We start from the raw sequence: 20,954 nt of genomic DNA, 5'->3' as shown, positions 1-20,954 counted from the left end.
TTCATGTGCTTATTGATTCTCACAACTCTTCACAGATTTCAGGTGAGAACGTATCATTTATAAGTTCTGGGAAGAAAGAACTTCACTCTCTCTTTTCTCCTCCACCAATCCGCACAACTCACAGATAGAGCAGAGACTCTCTCCACCTTTTCATAGAGAGACACCTTCTGTAGTTAGATGCTCCTCAGCTTTATTCCAGTGAGAACTATTTTCTCAAAATGTGATTGCTCTCTGAAATTCTATGTTTTTGTGCAATTTAAAACATTCTAAGTCCTGGGAGACTACAACCCCTAGGATTCCCTACCACAAGTTCCTCAGACACACCTCCCACATGTGGGAGGTGTGTCTGAGAAAGTAGAGAGAGAGTTTCTGGTGCTTTTGGCGCCTTTTCCCCCCCAGAGTGGTTTTTTTCTAGAGAACCCTTCAGAGATCTACTTCTTAGCCTCCCTAGAACTTTTCTTTCCCTAAACTAAATAAACCCAGCTATTCTATACTCTAAAGTTGTTTCCTGATGCTTATTGAGCACCGAAGGACTCCATTCAATTTCCCCCTCTGGGCTTGGGACTACCCCAGCTAGGATACTTTTCTTCCTATTCCCTTCTTTTCTCCCACCCACATCACAGTTTCTAAGGTTGACTTTGACACTCCTAAAAGGTTGGGGGCAAGACCTTCTGTGTGCTTCAGTTTCCTCCTGTAGCTGATGAGAGTTGGATTATTAATCCTGACATGGCTTTCAGCCCTCTGTCCTCTGACTTTTGATGCTTTAGGAGGTGGTGACATTCAAGGATGTGGCTGTGGACTTCACAAGGGAGGAGTGGCGCCTCTTGTCCCCTCCCCAGAAGGAGCTGTACAAGGAAGTGATGTTGGAGAATACCCGGAACCTGCACTCTGTGGGTAAGGAGCCCTCTCTTCGCTACCTGAGGGTACCATCCAATAGAATATCTTCTTTAGAAATTGGCAGGATTTGGAATTTTTATCAGCTATGAGGAAGGGAAAAGTGCTAGTATGCCGAGTCCAAAGAGACAAACCCCTCTGCTGCCTAATTTTCCTATAAAGGATTTTGAATTGTGTAATAGGACTGTGCAGGTTCCCTTTAGTGCTCCTGATGTCTGAGATAAAATCCATGTTGGGGAATCAGGAAGTAATCTCACAGATGGTTCCATCTCCCCTCTACCTAGCCTGGAATTGTGTCTCCCAAACCCATCTCAGAAGACTCCTCTGGCACATTTTCTTCCCAACCTCTTCCTCTCTAGGGTGGATCTGGTATTTGGAATATTTTTCTCTTTAACAAACATAAACTTGTAGCTCACAGTTCCTAGGTGTCCAGAGTAGAGCAGGTTTGTCCTTTTTCTTCCTTCCTGTTGCCCTAAACCTCCAACACACATAGCTGATGAGAAAGGGAAGGAAGGGAATAAGCATTTATAATGACCTGTTCTTTGCCAGATACTCTGCCAAGGTTTTCCTTTAAATTATATCACTTCTTCATCACCTTAATCTTCCCACATGATTATGTCCATTTTACAGTTGAGGAAATAGAGATTAGATTCAGTGGCTTGTTCTGAGCCACACACACATAATAATTGTATGTGGCCAGATTTAAACTGAGGCCTTCTGAGACTCTAACCTCAGGTCTCTGTCCACTACACTTCTAGCTGCCTCTGATTTTGTGAAAATGGAAAACTATGGAACAAGTCCACCTTCTACAAAGAACATGCACTAGAACCAAATTTTCTAATTCCAAATTGGTTTCATGATCTTGTCCCCCCTCGACTCCCTCAAAATAAATGCTTTGGGAACTATTCTTCAGGAGTCCTTGTAAACATCCTGTAGTTGCTGCTTGCATTCCTCTGTCACTATCAGGACTGATTGAGTGGTTGAGAAACAGAATTGGGAACAACGAGGAGTGGTTGAGATCCACAGTGGAAGATGCACAGACTAACCAAAGAGAACATTCCAAAGGTTTATAGGAGGTTCAGGGAGTGAGAAGCAGGTTGAGCAATGGGATAAGAGCTCTGTGTCTGGGACTTCAGATTGATCCACAACAATAACCCTTTTCCCCAGGCTGGGGTTAGGAGTTCCTGCTAGAAGGGAACATGACAGGATTGGCCATGAGGATTGGGGCAGAGGATTTGGTTGCTGCTCATGTGAGGTCCCACGGCAGAATAACAGGCACATCCTATCCTGGTTTCCCAGCATTATAAACACTTTGGGGTGAGTGTACACTCATGTGGGAATCCCGTGAACCCCTCTCTAAATGGAGCCACTGGATTCACATGCCCTTCCCAATAGAGAACTGAATGACAAATTTCTTTCTCTCTTTCTCCCTAATTGATTACCCATGTCCAGGGCTTGCAGTTCCCAGAGAAGATGTGATCTCTTATTTGGAGCAAAGGGAAGCCCTGTGGATGCTAGAGCAAGAAGGCCTGAGGAGCTGCTGTCCAGGTGAGTGAGGTGAAAAGTGGTGTGTGAGAGCCATGGTTACCTGATGTTTCTCTGTGCTGTAGTGAAGCATGAGGGAAAGCTCTGAAGGGAAGGAGCACTAGAGAGGTCTAATGGGTGGAAGTGGCCTGGGGCTTCAGGAGAGCCAGACTGGGGATTCTGGGGGAAAGTATAGTAGAGAAAAGAAGTGAAAGGCAATGGCACAACTCACTGCAAATGGCCATCTCTAGCAGTTTACCCCTGAATCTGAGGACAGACATTGGACAGTATCTCTTGAAGATGTAGAGATCAAGTGAGAGTGTTTGGAGGATTAAAGAGAAATGGTTTATTGGTTACAATAAAAAAAGAGTCATGAATTCATTAGTGTGGGAGAGACTGAAAATTAAAGAAAAATATGAAGACTAGAAGAAGGAGTAAAAGAGTTGAGATGAAAGATGAGATGGGATTCTTTGCACATGGAAAGGGATTTTCTTTAGCTAGAAGAATGACCTTTTTCTCTGATCTTGAGGCCAAAAAGGAAAAGTAGGCAGTTGAGTTGGGTAAGATATGGAGGATAAGAGAGCTCTGCAGAGAGGTCCAGCTTTTGTTCAGTGAAATATGAGGCCAAGTTCTCAGCTCAGAATGTTTGGGCAGGGGGTGGGAGGAAGCCATGAAGGAGAGCTGGAGACCAGGGAAATACTTGGAAGGCTGCTGTGGTGGGTGGCAAGGGGAATCCATAGTAGAGACACCACAGGATTGCTTTTCTATAGTGAGGACCCAGCTGAGATTAGGGAGCATCTATGGAGAGTTGAGTCAGGCAACTGCTGTTTCCTGATTTTCCTTCTCTCCATTGACCTGCAGCACATGAGGAGGAGTGAGGACTGCTGCCTTCCTTGACTGCAATCCAAAACTAATCTTTGTCTAAATCATCAGCCCCAGGTCCTTTCCTCCTCTGGGCATCAATCTTTGTTGTGTTCTTGGAGAAGCAGGTGACCACAGCACCTCAGTTTAGGGAGATGAGAGCCTAAAAAGAAGCCTCTGGGATCTTCAGGATTGGGACTGCTCAAGTTCCAAAAGAGTTACTGTTGAGTACTGAGAAATAAGGGCCAGAAAGGGAGAGAAACATGGCTGAGGCCAGAGCATGCATTTCCTTCCAAGAGAGAGACCAGAATGCAAGTGCCCTGGTAGAGCTTCAGCCTGACATAAGCCCTGGCCCCAACCAATAACCATGGATTAAATATAAAATAGGTTGTAGGATTGTGCTAAGCACTGAGGATACAAAGGAAGGACCAAAATAGTCTGAGCTGTCCTGGAATTCACAGTCTAGGATTCCAACATGAGGTGGTTTAAAAAGATGATCCAGGGAGAAAAGTGCGTTGGGGAATGGAAATGCATTCATTCAACAGGGAAATGAGGAAATAGAGGAATGAAAAGATTGAGAGTTTAAGAGGAAAAGTAATTAAAGGAGTAAATAATCAGAATTATACTGATAAAATAAAAGCCAGTATTTGCATAGGGGACCTACCATGTGTCACACACTGTAAATATTTTCTCATTTGATCCTCATAGGAACTCTAGAAGTTACTTGATCTTATTATGCCCGTGTTATGCTTGAGAAAAGGGAGATAGGGCTCCTGTGAAGTCTTAGCAAGTTTCTGAGGTTGAATTAGAATGCACCACCTCCAGTATTGTGATTTTTAAGAAGAATATCATGAACATGTTGGTATCTATATCAGGTGGAAAATAGGAAGATAATTGTATAAGCTTTCTTGTTGAGGGATAAAAATTCTTTTTTTGGTTTTACCTCTCTAACCAATGAACAATATGCATTGCCAACTATGCTTTGAAAGATTTGTTTTTTCTAACTGATAACTATACTTGGAGATCAGTGGCATATATCAATTTGTTTTCGTTTCTTTTAAACAATGTTCATGTACAAAACCACTTTTGTAAGGATAGGGTTTTTGCTACCAGTGGCAAGTTGGCTACACTCTCACTGAAACCAGTTAACAAGTAACCTGAGTTATCAAACAATTCCTTTAAGAGACTCCCACACTGCCATGGGCCAGTCACTTGTTTTTGATTTGTCACTAGCACATGTGGGTCATAGACCTCCCTCCTAGCCACTTAATTCTAAGTTGGGTGGAGTGACCCATTCCTGGTGGCTAAAGTCTAAAGAATGAATAAGGGTGAGCTAATTCCATTTTCACACACCTCTATTATATTCTCATTAAAACTTACGTTATTGGGGCAGCTGAGTAGCTCAGTAGATTGTGAGCCAGACCTAAAGATGGGAGGTCCTAGGTTCAAATCTGAACTCAGACACTTCCCAGTTGCATGACCCTGGGCAAGTCACTTGACCCCTATTGCCTACTCTTACAACTCTTCTGCCTTGGAGCTAATACACAATATTGACTCTAAGATGGAATGTAAGTGTTTTTATTTAAAAAACAAAAACAAAAAATTAAAAAAAAAACATAAGTTATTAAAAGCTGCTCTTTTATTTTTGTCAAAACCCCTAACTTAACCCTTACATTTTTAGTTGGGGAGCCAGCCAGGAGTTTGACTAATCCTTTTAAAAACTTCTGATCATTTTCCTTACTTTTTACTGAAACTATCCCTAAGTCAAGATCCTAGCAGTTAATTGTTACAGCTGTTGACTCTTAATGTTAAACAGTACCATATACTGATATAAAGTAGAACTGCAAAATTAATAATGAGATTAAATATGATACTTAGTAGTCTAGTTCAGATTGTGATGCTGTTTCTTGTCTATCTAAAATGGCTCATTATTCAACAGAATATTTCACAGTGGCTTTATATAACACTGTTCCTAACTGTACTTCTAGTGATAGGAGGTTTCGCATTCTGCCTATTCCTCTTTAGGAAGAAACAGAATAATAGTTTGTTTGACCTCAAAGCTGAAAAGCTCACCTTGAAGCAAAACTAGAAATTAACTCGAGTGACCTTGAAAAGAACCTGGAGGAGGGTCTGGGATATTCAGAAATAAAGTGCTCCCTCCACTAAGAAGCAGTCGAGATCAATTCTAGGAGCAGCAGGGTTTTGTAGACAGTAGGTTCCTTACTATGGGGAAATCACTAACCTCCTTATGTCACTGATAAAAAATTTTGTGACTGAACAGCTTTTATTGGAGACGGAATACCTGTCAGTTCTTTCTAAGTGAAAACAGCATCCCAGATTACAAAAAAAGCCTTTCACTTTATATATATATGAATGGAGAAGGTTGGCTTCAGGTGTTTTAGTGCATTTGCTCATTACATTGCCCAGGTGGATCCAGTAGCTTCAGGAGTATCATTATGTTTTAGAGGTGTAGCTGCAACAGCTTTATTAGTAACTATCTGCTGATTTAGTAGTGGGATGCCATTTACCATAATGTGTCCACATGAAATCAAATCATTGTTGCTAAGGTATAGAACACAGGCATTTTTCTTCCAAAGACTCGCAGGATGTGAAGTCACCTTGTTAGGCAATGAAACTATCACCTTAAAATACCACACAACATTTAACCCTGACACCTTGTTTCTGGATTGACCAGTTAAAGGAGAACTATTACACAATTGTGAATCTTTAGTGTCCATGGCTGAAAAATTTCGAGATAGTCCCTTGGACACTCCTCTAGACAACCCAGATCTAGATTTATTCACTGATGGTTCTTCTTTCACGAGGGATGCCATATACTACACTGGAGCTTCTATAGACACAGAATTTGCCACTCTATGGTCAACTGCCCTTAGTGCTCAAGGTGCAGAATTTATAGCTTTAAAAAATGCCTGTATAATTACTAAAGACAAAAAAGCAACAATTTACACAGATTACAGCAACTAAACACCAATTTAACACACTTTCAGCAGCCAACTTCCCCACGACTGCCTTAATCTGTCAGCAACTGACTTCCTCTCCTGACCAACTGAAACTGACCCCATTGTATCCCCTTCTTACCTCAATTTCCGTCTCTCTGGTTTCTACTTCCTTTCACTGTGGGCTAGTTAATCCTTACACATCTCTATGCTACAAAGACCTTCAGGTCCCTAGTTAATTTAAAGAAAGGGATTAAGAATTCCCTTTTAGATATCCAAGGAGGTAGGATATAAAGCAGTTTATGTTCTAACAGTCAAGGAAAGGAGATATTGTTATATATGTGGTTATGTGTGTATATTTATAGTGTATATTTATATGTATGTTTATAGTGTTTATTTCTTTCAGAAGAAGAGATCAGACCTGAAATGAAAGTGACTGCAAAAGAAGTGAGTCTTTCTGTGGAAGTAAATGATGACCTAAGATTCATGAGTGGTGTTCCCGATAAATTACCTTGGAGAGAATTCTGTGAATCTCAAAATTCATTCCTTATTGAACATCAGAGAATGCGTACTGAGCAAAAATCTAGTGAATGTAATCAGTGTGGAAAGACTTTTATGCACAGTGCCAGTCTTGCTGTACATCAGAGAATCCACAGTGGGGAAAAACCTTACAAATGCAAGCAATGTGGAAAGACATTCAGACGGAACTGTGATCTAGCTGTACATCAGAGAATCCATAGTGGGAATAAACCTTATGAATGCAAGCATTGCGGAAAGACATTCAGTCAGAGATCCAAACTTGATCAGCATGACAGAATCCATAGTGGGGAGAAACCTTATCAATGCAAGCAATGTGGAAAGACATTCAGTTTTAGCTCCAGTCTTACTGTACATCAGAGAATCCACAGTGGGGAGAAACCGTATCCGTGTAAACAATGTGGAAAGACATTCACTTGCAGCTCTAGTCTTGCTGTACATCATAGAATTCACAGTGGGGAGAAGCCTTATGAATGCAAGCAGTGTGGAAAGACATTTAGTCAGAGCTCCAAAGTTGATCAACATCAGAGAATCCACAGTGGGGAGAAACCTTATGAATGCAACCAGTGTGAAAAGACATTCAGACAGAGATCCCAACTTCATCAACATCAGAGAACCCACAGTGGTGAGAAGCCTTATGAATGCAAGCAATGTGCAAAGACATTCAGTTGTAGCTCTAATCTTGTTGTACATCAGAGAATTCACAGTGGATTGAAACCTTATGAATGTAATCAGTGTGGAAAGACATTCAGTTGTAACTCCAGTCTTTCTATACATCATAGAATCCATAGTGGAGAGAAACCTTATGAATGCAAAGAGTGTGGAAAATCATTCAGTCAGAGCTCCAAACTTGATCAACATCAGAGAATCCACAGTGGATTGAAACCTTATGAATGCAAACAATGTGGGAAAACATTCAGTTTTAGCTCGAATCTTGGTGTACACCAGAGAATCCACAGTGGGTTGAAACCTTATGAATGCCAGCAATGTGGGAAGACATTCAGTTGTAGCTCCAGTCTGGCTGTACATCAGAGAACCCACACTGGTGAAAAACCTTTTGAATGCCAGCAATGTGGAAAGACATTCAGTTCTAGCTCCAGTCTTGCTGTTCATCAGAGAATCCACAGTGGGGAGAAACCTTATGAATGCAGCCAATGTGGGAAGGCATTCACACAGAGCTCTGAACTTGTTCAACATCAGAGAATCCACAGTGGGGAGAAGCCTTATGAATGCAACCAGTGTGGGAAAACATTCAGTCAGAGCGCCCATCTTGCAGTACATCAGAGAATCCATAGTGGGCAGAAACCTTATAAATGCAAGCAATGTGGAAAGGAGTTCAGTTGTAGCTCCAATATTGCTCTACATCAAAGAATCCACAGTGGGGAGAAACCTTATGAATGCAACCAGTGTGGGAAAACATTCAGACGGAGCACTGACCTTGCTGTACATCAGCGAATCCATACTGGGGAAAAACCTTATAATTGCAAGCAATGTGGAAAGACATTCAGTCAGAGCTCCAAACTTAATCAACATCAGAGAATCCACAGTGGGGAGAAACCTTATGAATGCAAGCAATGTGGAAAGACATTCAGTTGTAACTCCAGTCTTTCTGTACATCTGAGAATCCACAGTGGGGAGAAACCTTATGAATGTAACCAGTGTGAGAAGACATTCAGACAGAGATCCCAACTTCATCAACATCAGAGAACCCACAGTGGGGAGAAGCCTTATAAATGCAACGAATGTGGAAAGTCATTCAGTTGTAGCTCCAATCTTGTTGTACATCAGAGAATTCACAGTGGGTTGAAACCTTATCAATGTAAGCAATGTGGAAAGACATTCAGTTGTAACTCCAGTCTTTCTGTACATTATAGAATCCACAGTGGGGAGAAACCTTATGAATGCAAACAATGTGGGAAAACATTCAGTTTTAGCTCTAATCTTGCTGTACACCAGAGAATCCATAGTGGTGAAAAACCTTATGAATTCAACCAATGTGAGTCTTGGTGAGACAGATATGACTTTGATTAACGTGTTAATATTATGTTTCTAAATTTTTATAGGCAATTCAATATGATGTTGCACATTATGGCACATGTAGTGAAGGAGGAGGTTTCAGCCTATCTCAAACAACTCTTGCTTCCTGAGAGCATTAATGAGGTGGCACAGCTCTTAGTTTCTGATTTTTCAGGTTGTTGTTTTGTGGAGTATTTATTTCTGATAGGATTTCTTCAAATTTACCAAATAATTTCCCTGATTCTTTTTAAGAAGAAACAATGGGCAAATAGCTTATTTGAGACTTGATTTTCATACCTTGAAGAATGTGTCTCTCAAATTCCTAAACTATTTTTCAACTTACTGAAAGTACCTCTCACTAATCAACCTACATCTACCAACTCTGTGGCAGCTCATGCAGAAACCCAAGAGAAAGAAACAACAAGAGATAATCAGATGCAGGCCTATTCCCCTTAAGAGAAGTACCAACTTTTAATCCTAAAGAAGAGTTAGTTACCACAAGACATCAAAAAACATTTGTCCCACAGAATATTTAGAGATTTAAGCAGAGCACTCCTTTTCAAGAAGAGCCAATAGCTGTTATGAAAATGCTGTTATGAAAATGTTAAAATCTTGATCCAATCTGGATTGATTTTGAACATTTCTAGAGGAGGTGTTTACAATAAGGGAGAAAGATAAAGTTATCTCTCTAATGGGGCTTGTGGAAGAGGAGCAGTTCACTGGCTGCCAAAAGATCCCAAATGGTATTTTAACAATGAAGCTGATTTCTCTAATTTGTGTCAGGCTAGGGAGTCAGTACTCAAAGCCATGAGGGCATGTTCTGTCAGATCGAGTAGCTGGACAAATTTTGACAAATTCAGACAAGAGATGGATGAAAGTCCTTCCCAGTCCGTGGACAGACTTATAGAACTGGGAGGGAGATATACAGACCTAGATTTGACCAGAGAAAGGGATGTTGGACAAGTTAAAAGGCATTTTGTGAAAAATTGTTGCAGAGTGGACAAGGGCTATTTCAAAAATAGCTTTTCCAACATGATTAATATGGATCTTGATGACTGAGGAGAGAGTATAAGTATATGTGTATAATGGACAAAAAAAGAAAGATGATAGTGACTTAGTCCAGCTATTAAGAAAGGAGATAGAGTATTAAAGAAAAGCTTGAAAAAAGATATTCAAATTATGGAATAGCTGTGGCCCCTTGTTAGAATCTACAAACCAAAGAGCAACATGTTAACTTATGTGGAAAAAGTGAACTGTGATATTAAATTACAGAAGCTGGACTCAAGTATTCGATGATTTTAGAAATAATGGAATCTAGGAAAATCTGCTATTCTAGAAATAATTAAAGAAATTACAATTATATGAACAATTATAGAAGTTATGCTAATGATAGAACAAATAATCAAAGTGAGGCAAATGATTATTTCCAAAATCGGGCTTGTCCAGCCAAAATGTAAATCCTCAATGAGAGGAATCTGAGAGGTGCATACAGACCTTTTTAAAGGTTTGAGGGCAGATAGCAGTGGAATCAAAGGTTGAAACGTTTGATTTTCCAGACACTGGTATAATTACACTAGTCATCCCAATCCATTCTCCCCTGAAAAGTAGTAAGCCACAGTAAGAACGGTACAGATCTGTTTCTGTGGCTCCAGTCAGATATCCAGCCATATACATTAGCTTCAAACTACACATACTGAATGAATGAGATTGAGTAAGCAAAGGAGTGCAGGGAAGAAAGGTAGAGAGGGGGATGAGAGAAGGAGAAAACCAAAGAATCGAACACACATATAGGCTTTTCAATGCCACCTACAATGCTAACCTGTGGTGAGGGAAGGTAAAAGAATGAGCAGCCATGGATTGTTGGGCTGTTTCCAGTATCATTTCAGCATAGCTTGGAAACACTTTTTACAGCAAAACTGCTGCAACAATTATTCCAATGGAACCTCTACATTTTATTAAAGCACTGTGTTTTCATTTTTATTTGTATCTACTATCAATTTTAAATATTGGCATCAAATTTGGATTAAACAATTTAAAAAAGGAAAAATACCACTACATATACCCTTCAGTGCAATAAACCTCTTTCCTAGACTCTCACTTCACTTAGAAGTCTTAATGGCATTACAGACTAACATCCATTTCTAATGGTTATCTTGCCACATCTGGCATGGAGACAATACAGTAATGCTGGAAAAGCCTCTATGCAGTGTATTTAGGGTCTTAAAGAAGGTCAAAGCTAGCACCAGTAAAATCCACAGAAATTCACTCTTGCCTTTAAGAACACTTTGAAAACTTTTTTTTAAATTTTTAAACCCGAATATCTTTTATATATATCCTTCTGTATTAATTTTTTTTTATTTTTGTTATAGGGCTAGGCAATGGGGGTTAAGTGACTTGCCCAGGGTCACACAGCTGGGAAGTGTCTGAGGCCGGATTTGAACCTAGGACCACCTGTCTCTAGGCCTGGCTCTCAATCCACTGTGCCATTCAGCTGCCCCCTGAAAACTTTTTTTAAAAAACCAACAAGGCAGGAACTTAAAATCTGAGACCAAATGTAAAAGTCAGATTTGGTGTTTCTCAGTGAATGACAATGGGGGATGGAGAGAAGTGGGGTGGTCAGAGATGGATTCTCTTGTTGGTTTTGATGTCTCACTGGTTTTCATCTCCCACAACGTACAGCACTTCCTTATTCTGTTCTTCACCATCACTCTGCATATCTGAAATCCATAGTGTCAGGTAATCAGGTAACAACTACATGATAACTGTAAAGTCTTCATAACTTTCTTCACTCAGCATATCCAGTTCTGCAATTACATCATCAAAAGCTCTTTTTGCTAACCTGCAGGCACGGTAAGGGGAATTATTAATTTCTTTGTAGAATATAGAAAAGTTGAGAGTAAGACCTAAGAGAATGGGGTGTGTTGGCAGAAGTTCTGTCATTGCAGTATCAATAGCAGCTTTATAAGTTACCAGACTATTCTCTGCAGCCTCCTTCCAGTCATTTCCTCTGGCAAATTCAGCCAGATACATGTGGCTGTCCCCTTTTATCTCATTTTTTTACATGATTCATGTTTTTACTTTACCCTTCACCCCTCCCCTTAACTCCCCCATATGCAACGCACATTTCTACTGGTTTTAACATGGGCCATCAATCAAGACTTATTTACATATTATTGATAGTTGCATTAGTGTGGTCCTTTCAAATCTCCAATCATGTGCACATCAACTCATGTATTCAAGCAGTTGTTTTTCTTCTGTGTTTCCACTCCTGTAGTTCTTCCTCTAAATGTGGGTAGCTTTCTTTTCCATAGGACCCTCATTCTTTTCCATAAGACCCTCACCCTTTCATTTTACAATAAAAAACCTTGGACTAACCAGTGTTTGCTGCTGGAACGAGGTGTTTGTTCAATTCGTCCAGAATGTCACAACAGATTAATTTTAGTTGAGTCTCAACCATTTGCCGCTATTCCCAAATCATTTTTAGTTTGTCTTCTCCCTTGTTTTCTTCTTTCTGTTCAATGCTGCTAATTTTCTGCCAGGATGCTCTTCTATCTTCAACCACATTTTTATATGTAGCAGACAACAGGTTTCTTTCTTCCACTGTCAACTCCACATCCATTCCCTCTACTTTCTTCAATGATTCTACCATTTTGTCCTATTGGCCAATTTCACCTGGTACACCAGATCCTCCCGATTGCCCATAGTGGCAGTGGCTCCTGCAGGATCTGCGTGACAGATGACAGTACATGGTGGCGCTGACTCTCTTCTCAGCCTCTCACTAGGCATCCAGGCAGCAAAGATCACATACTGTATTTTTAAAAAACAAAGACTTAGTGACATTATGGATGCCAAGGCTTCCGATGGAAAAAAATATTAAGAGTTCTATGGATATTTATAATGTTATTTCTGCTTCATAAAATCTCTCTTAGCTTCTTTTTTTCTGGGATTGCCATAGCCTACTGATTGGTCCTCCTATCTTAAGTCTCCCTCACTACAATCCATCCTCCACTCAGCTGCCAAAGTGATCTTCCTAATAAGAAAGTTGGATGATGTTAGTTCCCTGCCCAAGAAGCTCTGCTGGGTCCCTATTTCCTCCAGAATCAAATATGAAACTCTCTCTACAAAAGCTCTTCACAACCTCACCTACTTTCCCAGTCTGCTTATATTTTCCATCCTTCTGCCTGATCTATGATCCAATGACACTGGTATCCTTCCTGTTCCTCAAACATGAAGCTCCATTTTTCAACCTCATGCCTTTGCATTGACTCTGCCCCATGCCTGCAATGATCTCCTTCCTCAGCTCCACCTCTTCATTCCCCACAAATGGCTTCAAGACTCAGCTCAAATTTCATTTTCTGCAGGAAGTCTTTCTCAGTTGCCTCCACTTTAATGCCTTCCTTCTAAAATCATCTTTAATTTACACTGCACTTAGCTGGTTCATCTATAATTGTTGTCACACTATCTTCCTCTTTAGACTGGGAGGTATTCAAGCAAAGCACTGTCTTTATTTTTCTTTGTATCTCCAATGCTTGGCAAAGTTTATGGCACAAAGAACCAGCTTAATAAATGTATATGGATGTAGCTGCTGCTGGTGATGATGCTTGAGGGGGTGGTAATACTGAAATGCTGGCTTTTTCTCTTTTTAACCTGGTTACCACTAAGGCTAGTTCTAGCTAGGGGAGGGGTATAGATATATTTACAAATGGAAATGATAGAAAAGTAAGTACATCAAACTTTTTTGCATTTAATTTTCCCTCTAACATGTAAGAACAAATTTTAACATTCACTTTTTCAAATTTTGAGTTCCAAATTCTCTCCTTCCACATTTCATTCTCCCCACCTCTGCTGCCCCATTGCAAACAATGTGATACAGATTTTACATGTGCAATCATGTAAAGAATATTCCACATTAGTCATTTTGTGGAAGTGGTCAATATAGAAAAAGAAAGAAAGTGATAGAGTACGTTTTGTTCTGCATTCAGACTCCATCAATTCTTTCTCTGGAGGCAGATGGCAGTTTCCATGAGGAGTCTCTGGCATTGTCCTTGATCACTGCATTGCTGAGAATTACTAGGATCCTCACAGTTGTTCATTAGAATATATCACTCTTACTATGTAAGATGGTCTTCTGGTTCTGCTCACTTCACTTTCCATCACTTCATGTAAATCCAGATTTTCCCAGTCGTCCTGCTCGTCATTTCTTATATTGGCACAATAGTATCCCATCACAATCTGATACCACAACTTGTTCAGTCATTCAACAATTGATGAACATTCCCTCAATTTACAATTCTTTGCTACTACAAAAAGAGCTGTTATATTATTGCACATATACATCCTATTTCCGTTTTTGAAAAAAATCTCTTGGGGGGGGAAGGCTAGTTGAATCAGTAGATTGAGAATCAGGCCTAGAGACAGGAGGTTCTGGGTTCAAATCTACCTCACTTTCTAGCTGTATGATGCTTGGTAAAGTCACTTAAGCCCCATGGCCTAGCCCTTACCACAATTCCACCATCCAACTAATACATAGTATTCATTCTAAGAGAGAAAGTAAAGGTTTTTTTTTTTTTTTTAATCTCTTTGGGACAGAGCCAAGATGGCAGTGTAGTTGCAGGGAAATCCTGAAGCTGCACTGAATATCCTTCCCAATCAATATTTAAAAAGAGTCTTAAAAGGACAGAAGTCAAAGCAGGACAAGGAAAGAGGCTCTCCCATTAAACACAGCATGAAAGGTAGAAGAGAGAAGGAATTTCCATGTCTTAAGGGAGCAAAATGGCACAAGGAAAAGCACCCCTGCCCCACCTACCCCACCAGGACCATATCAATCTCAGAATTCTAGGAAGTGGGCAACACTAAAGAAAAAGCAGTTCAGAATGTTAAACTGGGAAAAACACAGAACTATCAAATAGTCAGAAAAACCAATCTCCCCCAGCCCACAGTGAATGGGTAATTAGTTTGGCAAAGGGTGGGAAGGGGCAAGTTAAAAAGCAAGAAGTGGGGATGTGGCCCTTGGATGGGGAGGGGGATGACAACAGAAGCAAAATGAGTGTGTAAAAATTGCAGAGTGTGCCTGCAATATAATCAAGCCATAGTTAAGACAATGGCTTATAGGGGAAAGCCATTGGAGTTCACACCTTTTGAGTGCTTACAAATAGATTATGTCACGATGCCCAAATGTCAAACTATAGGTACATACTTGTGATAGTGGATAAACTAACAAAATGGCCAGAAGCATTCCCAGCCAGGCATAATAATGCAAAGATCCTACTGAAGGAGATAATTCCAAGATTCTATATTCCTGCTATTATTTTGTCTGACTCTGGTAGTCACTTTGCAAATTCTATTCTTAAGCAAGTCTACCAAGTGTTAGGAATTAAGAGACATTTGAGTTACATCTAAGGACCTCAGTCATTGGGAGCTCTGGAACATACTCACTGTAGTCTTAAAACGATGATCAGGAAGCTTTGCACACAGAGTCATCTCAAATAGCCAGAAGTCTTACCCAAGGCACTTTTCTATTTAAGAAGTCAACCCAATAGTGAAACACAATTATCACCTTTTGAGTTATTGTATGGACAACAACCATGGGTTGGGAAAGCACCATAAGACACTAATTACCCGTCACATCCAGGGATTGAGTGTAAAATCCATGAGTATGTCACCTTATTGAAAGAAAAACTAGAGGAATTGCAGAAATTATCATTAATACAACAAAGAGTTCCATTATATTTTAGCCTACATGATTACAAGCCTGGTGATAAAATTTATATCAGAAATTTCACAAGAAGATCAGTGTTAGAACCAAAATGGTATGGTCCACATGAAATAATTCTAGTTACACCTCCATCTGTAAAACTCAAAGGAAAAGATGCATGGTATCATTATAAGCATATCAAGTCCTCAGTGAAGTCAAGACCTCATTCAAAAATTCAGCCTCAATCACAAGAAACAGAATCTGACATAGAAATAGAGCCTCAAAAGAAAAGATCACACTTACAAATAAAGCCTCAAACAGAAAGAGACCAAGACACAGATACAAAGATAAATGAAACACAAGATCATACAGATAGCCAAGACATAGATCCACATCAGGAGTAAGAAACTCAAAGCATTGATTTAGATTACACAAATACCTCATTCACACATGAAGATCGACAGTTAAGCCTATCAGAATTCAGCAGTGGTGAAGAAGAGTAAACATTACATTATTAACATCAAAAACAAGTACAAACACAAAAAAATCTCATAAGAAGAAAATTTTGTGACAACACAAAAATTTAACACAACACTACACAATCATATACTGGTTCCTGATCCAGGGAATTCTTCAACAAAGTCGACAACTGGCAAGACGTGTATCCAGCAAAGGAGAAGAGAGATGAAATTTTGAAGATTCCAAAGATTCCAGAAACATCAGGACATCAGGACCAGCACGTGGACAACATCAGAGTCATTGCACAAAAGACTGTTCAAGGAACTGAACTGTGACAACACCTATGTGACTTGGACAACATCACCAGAAGAATCACAAGAAGAGAAGATCAGCAGATCAGGATTAGGTTTGAATAGTGCAAAGTTTTCACATTCAGACACAAATCACAAGGGAAAGGCATACACTAGGATGTATGCAACAGAATATAAGCTGTTTGACAGAGAGATTCTGAAAGAAGAAGGTGAGTATAAACCAGAGAGAAAATGTTAGGTCATAAGTCCAACACATAGACACAGTAAAGTCACGTCATATGTACATAGTGTAAATAGATGTAAATAGATTTGAGTACAAAGTACAGTGGCCATAATAAACAAGAGAACTCAGATTCCTTGTAAGGTCAGGAAGAACTCATATTTCATAGGAACAGTACATGAAAACCTTGTACATATGGAATGAATTGTTACCAACCGATAATGAATAGATTACTAACCCATAGGGAGAGAATAGTGAAAGGGAAATTCAATTTTAGCTAGCATAGGGACAGTGTAAAATATTTAGGAATGTTCAAATAGGACAGTCAATAGAAATGCCAGACAGACATTGTATAGTGTAGGTTAGTTAGCAATGAAACTAATAGACTGACACATTTACATATTTTAAGAATTACTTATATGTAGAGTGCCGTAAACAAACAATTTGATCTATAATTTATATCAGATCCAACTATAACTGATGATTATAACCAATTTATAACTTTTTTTCATTATTCAAAGTTTTCCTGTTTAATAAATCATGTTATTTTGAAGAGAAGGGGGATATGTCGGGAACTATTAAGAAAAATTAGAATCTCAAGTAGATATTTTTATCTGGACCCCCTCAAAAGATCAATACAGACTGGCAGAGCCATGTATTGACTTTTCTCCCTTTCAGGGTCGAGAAACTGAGTGGGCTATCTAAGATAAAAATCTAAGATTCCTCTTTTGATTCCTTTCATAATTCTCACCTTCCTTTAAAATGCATTATAGTCTTATTAAAAAAGCTTTGGGCTCTCAGCAATCCAGCAGGAGCGGGGTTAACACTGTTCCCCTCTGATCAAGAATACAGATGGCTTGGGGGCAGCTGGGTAGCTCAGTGGATTGAGAACCAGGCCTAGAGACGGGAGGTCCAAGGTTCAAATCCAGCCTCAGACACTTCCCAGCTGTGTGGCCCTGGGCAAGTCACTTGACCCCCATTGCTCACCTTTACCAATCTTCCACCTATGAACCAATAGACAGAAGTTAAGGGAAAAAAAAAACACAGATGGCTGGTATGGCCATGGTCCAACCCTTGGCAGGGCATTTTGCCCAGAATTAAAGTAAAATAATGAGGCTCAAAAAAATTGTTTATTATCATCAAGGCTGAGAACTTCAGGGGCTTTCCCACCTAAGGAGATGTCCCAGGCTCCAGTTAAAGATAACACATATAGTTGATAGTTTAGCATAGGTTTTTTATTTACACCTGGAGACTTCTAAGACTTTTGTTTTGATTATAGTAAAAATCCTACTCTCTGTAATTGTGGGAAACTTTCTTGGGCTTTTTGGGGAAGGGGATCTTTAATTTCCTTTATAATAAATTGGTTACTGCACTATATCTCGGAGCATTATGAGCTAACAATCCGTGCTTCCAATCCGTTCCGTTCTTTGCATCCAATGACCTCCCTAGGCCACTCAGATTAGTCTCTGGTTATAGAGCAGGATCTCTATACTTATACACACTAATCTTCCTAACCTTAGATTAGGGAACAGAGAAAAACATTAGAATTTATTGTGAATTAGGAATGTTTTATCTAAAGTTCAGTGCTAGAAACTTAAGCTAGTTTGTTGCAAGATTGCATTGACTTAGAATAAGTAAGAAGTAACATAGATTGTTATTCTTAAATGTTTTTATAATACTTACAAGTTATACTAATGTTCAAATGTTATGACTTATGGAAACATTGTATTCAAATCCCATACTTTCCCAAAAAATCTATCCCAAAACTTGTCCTTAGCATTAGGCAAGCATAGATAGATAAAACTTTAGCTAAGGTAAGATTCATTATTTTGGGAAGGTTACTTAATGGGATAGGAACACATAAGTTTGATAAGCATGGAGTAGAAAGGAGAAGTCACCAATGAAAAAGATCATCAGGAAATTTGCAGGTTGAAATTTCCAAAAACAAAACGTCATTTATGTTATATTCATAATCTGGGAAGTGATGGATGCCACCTTGAATGACAGGGAAGACAATTGGAAGACACAGAATGTTCCCAGGTGCTGTTAGCCAGGGGCAAGCATTGGTTGGCCTGTCAGTATAAATATCCCTGACAGCCACTTGGAGGGGGTCTCCCTGGGCTCTGGAGATCTTTGGACAGGAGTCTCTGGACTGGGAAATCTCTTGGGTGGGTGGTGAAGGGAGGCAGGGAGGTCTATGAAGAAGAGGGTAGGAATAGATCTGAATATCTTCTGAATGACTTGAGAGCTAGTGCATCACCAAACACTGGTAGTGAGAAAGGTGAGAGAATAAGATCACCAACACAGCTGCATCACTAGCACTCCCTATTCTCTGTCTTGGCTGTGACCAGGCTGGGCCAGAGGTAGTGGAGAGAATAAAGCTCCAGCTTCTACTAGATCAATAGCCTCCATTCCTCATTGTCAACTAGGCATAGATAATAGGTTGATAGGGTCACCAATCCCAAATCCTTGTCCTGTTTATCCTTTCCCTGATTAAAGATAAAGAGAGTTTAACAAGTATCTTCCTGAGTGGTCCTTATATCACTACCCTTGGGGAGGGAGTCAACGCAGTCAGATATTAAATATAATCCAAGGCAAATCAAAAGCCCTATATTAATCTATCCAACTCCAGGTTGGACCTGAAAGGTTACCCATCCATCTAACCTCTTGAGGGTCCTCCCTGGGCAACTGTTATAGGAAAGGGGAAATTATAACAACTATCAAGGGTGATCAGGGTTGGTGTTCCTCTGTCATCTGCAGCTAGGGAGAATACAGATAGATACATTCACATCACAGTATATCTATATCTCCTTAGGACCCTCTTTTGTTTTTAACACTGATCACAGCCATTTCAACACTAATCATGCTTCAAAACTACCACCATGTAGTCAGCTAAGATTTTGGACTCCATTAGGAGTGATCTCTGCATCTCCCTCACCCGTTACCTATCCTTGCTGAGAAACCCTTTTCAGTCAAAGCTTACAATTATAGGAAAGGATAGAAATAGAAATAGAAGAGGAAGGGAAGGAAGATGTTTAGGAGTTGGAACCACTGTGGTTCCCACCCAAGGGACGGACCCCATAGGAATAGTGAAGAGGGAATCCCCATAATCCCTCTGCCCTTTACCCCTTTCCTCAAACCCTGATTTGTGAATAATAAAAGCCATTTAAGAGTCAGATAGTGTTCCAGTGTGCCTGAGAGACAATAAGGGAAAGGGGAACCACTGCTTGGTCTGGCTGCCTTCATCTTTGAGCCAGACCACCTGCTATGAAAATGACTGATCTTGGGGGAAGTTTGAGTGAACCCCATCCTTATTCAGGATGAGATTGAAGAACCACTTATCTCCTGTTGTAGGGAAGCCTTGCCCCCAACTCTTGAGGGGTAGCATGACCATCTAGGCCACCCATTTTTGGGGTGACACCCCTTTAAAGTCTTCCAGTGTGTATTTGGCCCCAGGAGAGTGCCAAAGGAGAGTCACCACACAGACCCTCTTTCTCTCTCTCCCTTCCATGAACATCCATTTACTGGCTCTTTTATTATTACAACCCATGAGAACATTCATCAGTGGAATGCCTTCCATTTTAGGGTAATGCCTCCTTTTCTCTATCTTTTCGGGCTTTGCCCCTTCATCCTTCCCTCCTCCCCTGTATGCACTTCTCTTTCTGAGGCAAGAGAGACCCCCTTCTCAGTCCTCACTCTCTCAATCTTCTCTATAGCTTTTGATGCTATAATAGTTAAAATGAAATTATGAGGCCTGTCAGTTTCACCTTTGTGACATCTCTTGAATATGCCCCATTCTGTTCTGTGTCATTGCCATCATCCCAGTGGAGGCCCAAATCACATCCTGCCTAGACAATTCAGATGAGGTTTGTGGGTCAGCCCCACTGAAGAGTCTCTACTACAAATCGTTCTGCATTAGGCCACTGCAGCAATTTTCCTGCAGTGCAGTTCTGATTGTGTCACTCCCCTGCTCAATAGACTCCACTGGCTCCCTATTGCCTTCAGGATCGGATACACAATGTTCTGTTAGCTATTCAAAGACTTTCTTTACAGTCTTCTCATACCTTATCCCCCAGTTTATATTCTTCAATCAAGAGACTCTGGCCTGGATTCTTTCAGCTGCAGAAGTAGTGACATGGTGGATGCCGAGACACTGGATGGAAGAAAATATTCGAGTTCTAAGGACATTTGTAGTGTCATTTCTGCCTTCATAAAATCTCTTAACTTCTTTATTTCTGACTCTGCCACCACCATAGTCTAGGCCCTCATCATCTCACTTTTGGATGACTGCCATAGCCTGCTGATTGGTCCTCTTATCTTGAGTCTCCCTCACTACAGTCCATCCTCCACTCAGCTGCCAAAGTGATCTTCCTAATAAGAAAGTTGGATATTTGTCCCCTGCCCAAGAAGCTCCACTGGGTCCCTATTCCATCCAGAATCAAATATGAAACTCTCTTTCTCTACAAAAGCTCTTCACAACC

At 40.2% G+C, this 20,954-nt stretch overlaps 1 protein-coding gene and 1 pseudogene across 1 annotated transcript; one reads left to right on the top strand and one right to left on the bottom strand.

The window, feature by feature from the left end:
* Nucleotides 1–6,015: 6,015 nt before the first annotated feature.
* LOC123252840 (zinc finger protein 239-like) lies at nt 6,016–9,245 on the top strand. The gene is made up of 4 exons (XM_044682076.1): nt 6,016–6,158; nt 7,700–8,052; nt 8,221–8,592; nt 9,181–9,245. The coding sequence occupies exons 1-4, from the start codon at nt 6,016–6,018 to the stop codon at nt 9,243–9,245; spliced, it is 933 nt and encodes a 310-aa protein (XP_044538011.1).
* A 2,090-nt stretch (nt 9,246–11,335) lies between these two features.
* On the bottom strand, nt 11,336–12,491 carry LOC123251280 (annotated as a pseudogene).
* Nucleotides 12,492–20,954: the final 8,463 nt, after the last annotated feature.

This window comes from Gracilinanus agilis, chromosome 6, assembly GCF_016433145.1.
Source record: "Gracilinanus agilis isolate LMUSP501 chromosome 6, AgileGrace, whole genome shotgun sequence".
In the NCBI taxonomy this organism is placed as follows: Eukaryota; Metazoa; Chordata; class Mammalia; order Didelphimorphia; family Didelphidae; genus Gracilinanus; species Gracilinanus agilis.
This window is presented reverse-complemented; position numbering and strand designations above follow the sequence as displayed.